We start from the raw sequence: 7,006 nt of genomic DNA, 5'->3' as shown, positions 1-7,006 counted from the left end.
GCTGAAAGGTGCAGGATGCAGGGGGCAAGGTGCAGGACGCAGCTTGCAGGACACCCGGGGCGGGCTGCACGCTGCAGGAGGACGCGGGGCGCGTGCCGCCAGCACCACCTCGTGGCTGCCAATGGGATCCCGCACGGTCCCGCCCCTGTCCCCGCCTTGTCCCCGCCCCGCGCTCCCGTTGCGGTGCACAGCAAGTCCCGGGGCGCAGCCCGGCACGTCCGAGAGGCTGCAGGGTGCAGGATGCGGGGTGTGGGAGAAATGATGCGACGTGCCAGTGCAGGGGAGGAGGAGGGAGGATGCAAGATGTAGGATGAAGGATGCAGGGCGGAGCGCGCAGGGCGCTGGATGCAAGAATGCATGATGCAGGACGCAAGACGTAGGATGAAATATGTGGGATGCTGGGATGGCAGAATGAAGGATGCGGGATGCAAGATGTAGGGTGAAGGATGCAGGATGAAGACCGCAAAGTGCAGGATGGAAGACGCAGGCTGCGGGGAGCACAGTGCAGACTGAAGGGTGCTGGGATGCAGGAGGAAGGATGCAGAGTGCAGGATGCAAGATGAAGAAGGATGCAGGAGGAAGGATGCAAGATGAAGGAGGATGGATGCAGGATGTAGGATGCAAGATGAAAAAGGATGCAGGATGAAGGATGCAGGGTGCAGGATGAAGGATGCAGGGTGCAGGATGAAGGATGCAGGGTGCGGGATGAAGGATGCAGGGTGCAGGATGAACGATGCAGGGTGCAGGATGAAGGATGCAGGGACGAAGGACGTGGGTTGCAGGATGAAGGATGTAGGCTGCAGGGAGCGCAATGCACAATGCAGGTGACATCCCACTGAGCACCCACCATGCACACACGTGATGAGAGACCCCAAGACGACACAAGGGTGTCTGGGCTTTTTTCCAAACAAAACTTTATTCAGGAGGCAGGGGGAGCCCTGGAGGAGCCACTCAGCCACCAAAGCTCGGCGGGGTACAAGCACCATGCAGCCTCCAGCACAGCTGTCCTCAGGGCTGCTTGGGAACGTGCCTGGTGCCACGGCCTGGCTCCTTGTCACCACCCAAAAGGCACCACAGTCCCAGGGCACCAAGCAAGGCGAGAGCAACCCGCGCAACCCCAACCCTCCAAACACTGAAAGGAGAGGGGCTGGAGGCACCACTGAAGGCACTAGACAAGCACGGAGGGCAGAAGAGCTTTACAGCCGTCCTCAAGTCATCCTCAGCCTCTCGCTGATTGTCCCTGCTTGGCACTTTATCCCTTTTAAATTAAAACAGAAAACCTGCAAGAAGGCACAAACCCACATGCAAAACTCGAGTCCAGGGGTAAGGCACTGGGCGAGGTGGGGACCCTGGAGCAGCGCTCAGCTGAAGTCCCGATCCGGCAGCACCAGGGGGGCCACCAGTGTCCACACGTAGAGCAGCAGCCCAGCCCAGCTGGAGCTGATCTTCACCCACACGGCTGTCCAGGGGCTGTGCAGCACCCGCAGGCTGTCATCAGGCCTGGAATGGCAAACAAGATGTGGCACTCAGGTCTGCGCTGTGTGCTGGAGGATGCTATGAGCAAGGGGGGATGCTGCAAGCTGAAGGGTGTCCTGCAAGCACAGGGAGGATGCTGCAAGAAGAGAGGGGATACTGCAAGCATGGGAGGATGGTGCAAGCTTAAGGAGAATACTGCAAGCTTAAGGGGAATACTGCAAGCAGAGGGGATACTGCAAGCAGAGGAGGGCTGCTGCAAGGGGGAGGAAGGAGGATGCTGTAAGCTGAGGAGGGATGCTGCAAGCACAGGGGTATGCTGCAAGCTGAAGGGATGCTGCAAGAGGGTACTCAGCGAACTCAGACCCAACAAGAGTGTGTTCGTTGGGTGATTGGATCCCTCCAAATAATGAACACTGATGGGGAACACATTAGGTTTGCTCACATATGGACCCATCCCAGCACCCGTGCCCAGCCCAAGAGCAAGCATGACCCCAGAGAACTGGGGAGCAGAGGACAGGGACATAATTGGTCCCTAGGAACGCTGCCCACCTGTACCAGTTGGTGAGTGTCATCATGATGTAGAGGGCAGCAAGGAGGAGGCAGAGGTGGAAGAAGCTGTAGCTGTAGGTGACGCCCTCCTGCTCATTGTCGTAGGCACGGTGCACCCCGCTCTCTGCTGTCGCCTCGGCCCCGGCCCCAGCCCCATTCTCCTCTGTCAGCATCAGCTTGTTGACCTGCTTGTGGTCCGAGGAGCGGATGCTGCAAGCAGACAGACAGGTGGGCAGATGGGTCAGGGATGGGGATGTCCTTCGGGGGTGTCCCTGAGGCAGCAGAGCACTTTGGGGTTTGCAGCTCATGCAGCTCCTCCTGGCACCCTAAAAGCTGCGAGCAGAACCCTGTGGGGTCCCAGCACTGGGAACCACGATGGCATTGCCATGGCCTCACCTGATGAAGAGCGTGCAGAGAACAAAAACCACCAGCCCCACGATGCTCGGTGCATCCCACCACGTTGTCAGCGGCTGCGGGGCTGCGGCTGAGCCAGTACTGTTCCTCAGCAGCAGTGTGGGGTTACACTCCCGGGCTGGGGGGTGGTCACAGGTGTCAGTGCCCATCCTTGATCCCCATGCACCCCCCAGGGCAATGAGGGCACTTACTGGGGACGTTGGCCAGGGCAGACCAAGTGATGAAGAAAGTGTAAAGGGTGATGAGGGATGCCTGCAGCAGCCCCGAGTGCGGCTGAGCTTCCTGCAAACAGCACGGGGGTGCTCAGGGCTCAGCCCTGCACCAGGGGGAGGCAGCACAGCCACCCCACCCCCACCACCTCACCTGGATTTTGGGCAAGATGGATACAGCCGAGATGATGAGGCAGAAGGCGAGGTTGATGCTGATGAGGACTTTGCCCTCTGTGCAGCCCTGGGGTTTGGTGTAGTAGACATAGAGCAAAGCGATGGCCGTGACGGAGGCGGCATAGAAGATGAAGGTGACAGCACAAAGGGCTGGGGAGGAAGGGGAGAAGGGAAGGGGCTGGAGCAGGGCCATGGGCATCACAGCTGGCCCCACGTGAGGGCCTCAGGGGAGGCACAGCACCCACCTGCATACCAGCCCTTGGCGTTGCTCTCGCCTGCGTTGCGCAGCCACAGCTGGCTCCAGGAGTGGGCGAAGTCGATGAGGAGGATGAGCTGGATGAGGATGAAGAGGAAGGAGCCAACCACGCCGAAGTAGAACCAAACTTGGGTGGTGGGAGGGAAATGGGTCAGTAATGGGACTGCAACAGCATGGGGTGGATTGAGGCAGCACTGACTGCGAGGGCACGGAGGGCACAAACCCCAAGGGCACACCCCTGCCCACCCGCAGCCCCTCACCTGCTGTAAAGGAGCCATCGGGGATGTAGAAGGCCCCTACCGTGAGCCCCACCAGCAGCAGGAACTTGAAGAACCAGAAGCTGCAAGAGGAGAGAGGAGTCAGGGTCTGAAAATGGGAACCCCCAGCAGTTCCCAATGCCAGGGATCCTCAGCTCCTGGATAGGACCACGGGCCAGGGGCACCCCATAGGGAGCAGTGTCAGAGGGATGTCCAGCAGCCACCTCAAATTCCCCAGCACACTGCACACACCACAAATATTGTGGGGTACAAGTCAGAGGACATCAAAACCTAAAAGCGAGCTCAAACTGCCCTTCTGCTTTACCCCGTGCCCAAAACAGGGATAAAAAGGGCAAAAAAAAAATGGCAATGGCCTCCATCTAAAAGCACTTCCAGCCAAGCATGGGGACACGCTCACCCGTTCTGCACGGCGGCTCGTGGATCCTTGCTGCTGCGCACGCAAACCATCAGCACAGCAAAGAGGAAGAAGAAGGCGGCTGTGGCAAAGCCCATGCGGTACACGGCCTTATGGCCCAGGAAACCACTGCAGTCAACATCAGCTTGGACCCCCAGCACCGAGCCACTGCCCTTGCAGAAACCTGGGAGCTGCAAGGATGAGGAGATGGGGAAAAAAAGCATCAGAAGCAACAACACACCCCCAAAAATTCACTCTCTGGTAAAGCTTCTTGTACCCATCCTGAGTTAACCCCTCCGATCGAGTTCAGCCATCTCACTGAAGGCAGCAGCGTTACCTTGTGCAGCTCCTTCTCCACACCGGGGATGATCATGATGATGGAGACGAGGGTACCAAGGAAGAGGAAGAAGGTGAAGAGCAGGCGGGAGATGGTGGAGTTCCTGGCCGAGGGGCAGCAGCCGCAGAGCAGGCATGGTGCTGAGCCACACAGGCAGGACACCTGCAATGAGAGCCCAGAGACAAGTGGGAAGGGGCTGCAGGAAGCACTCAGCTGCTGGGCCCATTTTACAGATGGGGAGAACTGAGGCACACTATCCCTACAAGTCCTGGCTGCCCAAATCCCTGGATACCACAAACCACGGTGGCAGGAGCACTGGGGAGATGCTGTTTGCATCCCTGGTCCAGGTTTGACTTCATTGCTCCTCTAAATGTTGTTCCCACCAGACTGTCCAATAATTGGGATACTCACCCACCTACTTAATGACTGCAAGGTTTGGGAGAGCTCCAAGCAGCTCCCAAACTGCCATTCTTCCTTGCCTTAGAGGAAGAATAACCAAGGGGTTTTGCATTAAGACACGTTGTAATGCTGGTTACAGGGCAGGAGAGGGCCAACAGCCAGCCCTGGCCACCACATCTTGCTCTGAATGTGACTGCTCAGGATGGGGACTATTTTCAGCCTTCATCACCCCCATGGTGCTGTGAGGCCATGTCCAAAACCCCTATTTCCTAAGAAGGCGTAAAGATAGAGAATAAATAACAGTAGAAATATTCTAAGAAACATTCCTGGACCATTAACCCTCTCCTATGTCATACAAGCAAAAGGTCCCGAGTTAAATACCTGAAAAGAAAATGGGAATAATGTGCCCCCTGGGTTTCCCTTAAACTGCCAAGGCCAACTGTGGGAGCACCTCCACCATCCCAGCACCATGGCAAGGTGCCTCCAAGGACCCAAAACTACGTTTCCCCATTTGTCCGACTCTCTGGTCCCCACCAAGCCTCTTTCCCTCTATCTGTAAGCTCACAGCATTGATTTATTTTGCTTTTAAAGCTCCGTTTTTTTTTTCCCTTTGAACTGCTCTTTCTGTCTTTCAGGCATGGCGTTTGTTGTGCTGAATGTGAGGGGTCACAGCCGTCACTTCCTAATGCTGAAGATTTTTGGGCGCTGTGGTCGCAAGGTGACCATGGTGAGCTCTGCAAGTTCCATGACGGCGTCTTTAACACGAAAGCCACAGCTTGTGCACATCCCCAGCACCCACAGCTACTTTAAAAAGAAATCAAGCAGCAAGAGCAAGGCTGGAGAAGGAAAAAAAGGAGAAACCCCCTAGATGGGCCTGGCCAGGAGATGTACTCACTAATGGGAACACTGCAGGGCATCCCATGTGAGAGCATCTCTGAAGATGTGCAGGAGGCACAACCTTGTGCACCCCCGTTTTCACAGAATCATTACAGTTGGAAAAGACCTCTAAGATCATAAAGTCAACCCATCACCACCATGCCCACTAAGACGTGTCCCTAAGGTGGCTTTCACTGGGATGGGTACGTGGGCATGCTGCACCTACGAGGTTTTGGGGAGCCCACATCCAAGGGAGCAGGCAGCATCCCGCGGGATGGAAAAAGCATGCAAAGGGAAGCCGTCACAGCACCGAGGTGGCACGTTGATGGGGAAGCATCAGGTTTCAGCGGCCACGGATTAAAGATTAATCCCTCTGGTTTCACTGTTGACTTCCTCATTGAATACAGCTCAGCGCCAGCGCGGCTCGCATGGAACGGCAGCTCAGGGAGCACAAACAGTGCAAAATGGGCACTGCGTGCAAGGTCCTAACCCAACAACCCACCAATAACCCACCAAACAGCAACAGTGACCCAACAACAACCCAACAAATGGCAACAACCACTCAGTAACAACCCAACTAGAACCCAACAGCTTTTCTTGCAGGCTGCCCTCGCCCCAGTTCCCCTGAGGCTGCAGAGACTGAGTCAGCCCAAAGCAATGCCAAGAAACCAGTTGTTACCTCCCATTAAATGAATGACTCTACAGGTTAATCAGCACCGAACCACAGGGTCAGCGTGGGCTCAGGAGGTGGGCAACTTGCAGGTGCCAGCATTGCCCCATGGCTACGCTGACAGGGAGGAGAAATGTAGGGCCCTAAAACTATACAGACCCTATAAGCATGTGACTCTACCTTGTTCTCACAGCCTGGGCCGAAATGCTTTTTTTTTTGGGGGGGGGGGGGAAATCCATAATTAGGTCAGCACCATACACTGCCCATGGAAATCCCACTCCTGGCTTTTCCAATATGTGCCCCTAAGGAAAAGAATCGGACACGCTCGTGACACACTGAACATCCTGCGCTCAGGCCACACGTTGTGACAGTTCAACCTCTGAAACCACGAAGCCGAGTTGTGAAAGCAGCTCCCAGCCAGGCGGGGAGGTTTCGCAGCCCTGCCCTAGCAGTGCGTCATGGGCACGGCACCGGGAGCACCCACCTGTGTCACCAGCACAGCACCCACACAGCAGGACCAGACCCCCCCCCCCACCCCGGTTATTGGGGTTGCAATTCCTCCCGGGGTGCTCTGAACACGCTGACCCCCTGGGACACCCCCCATCCTCCCTGGAGGTGGGTGCAGGGAAGGGCCCAGCTTTTCCCCAGCGTAGGGTTTGCATCCCATAGCGGTGCCCCAATATTACAGGCTCCTCTCGATACTTTGGGCTTCCCCCCCACCCACGAGCCCCCTGCTCCACGGGACAAAGCCCACGGGGTTCCCCTTGACCGGTGTGCAGCGGGCTGCTCTGCAGTGGTTGTCCCCTGCAGCCCCCGGGGACAGAGGAGCATCCCCACGGGGGATATCGTGGATACAGAGGGGGACACCCCTCACCCCCCCGGGTATAAAGGTGGGCATCCCTCTGAGGTTCCTCTGCCTCCCCTCTATTGCAGCAGATCGCATACCCCAGTTGCCCAAACCTCTTCCAGGTGCC

General features: G+C 57.0%; 1 protein-coding gene across 1 annotated transcript; it reads right to left on the bottom strand.

The window, feature by feature from the left end:
• On the bottom strand, nucleotides 898–6,999 carry SERINC2 (serine incorporator 2). Its single transcript, XM_021375635.1, has 9 exons — nucleotides 4,088–6,999; nucleotides 3,754–3,941; nucleotides 3,339–3,418; nucleotides 3,068–3,205; nucleotides 2,803–2,972; nucleotides 2,631–2,721; nucleotides 2,422–2,557; nucleotides 2,026–2,235; nucleotides 898–1,500 (listed from the first exon to the last, which is right to left on the bottom strand). Exons 1-9 carry the CDS (start codon nucleotides 4,421–4,423, stop codon nucleotides 1,362–1,364), a joined length of 1,488 nt encoding a protein of 495 aa, XP_021231310.1. The 5' UTR covers nucleotides 4,424–6,999; the 3' UTR covers nucleotides 898–1,361.

This window comes from Numida meleagris, chromosome 22 (genome assembly GCF_002078875.1).
Source record: "Numida meleagris isolate 19003 breed g44 Domestic line chromosome 22, NumMel1.0, whole genome shotgun sequence".
Lineage (NCBI taxonomy): Eukaryota > Metazoa > Chordata > Aves > Galliformes > Numididae > Numida > Numida meleagris.
This window is presented reverse-complemented; position numbering and strand designations above follow the sequence as displayed.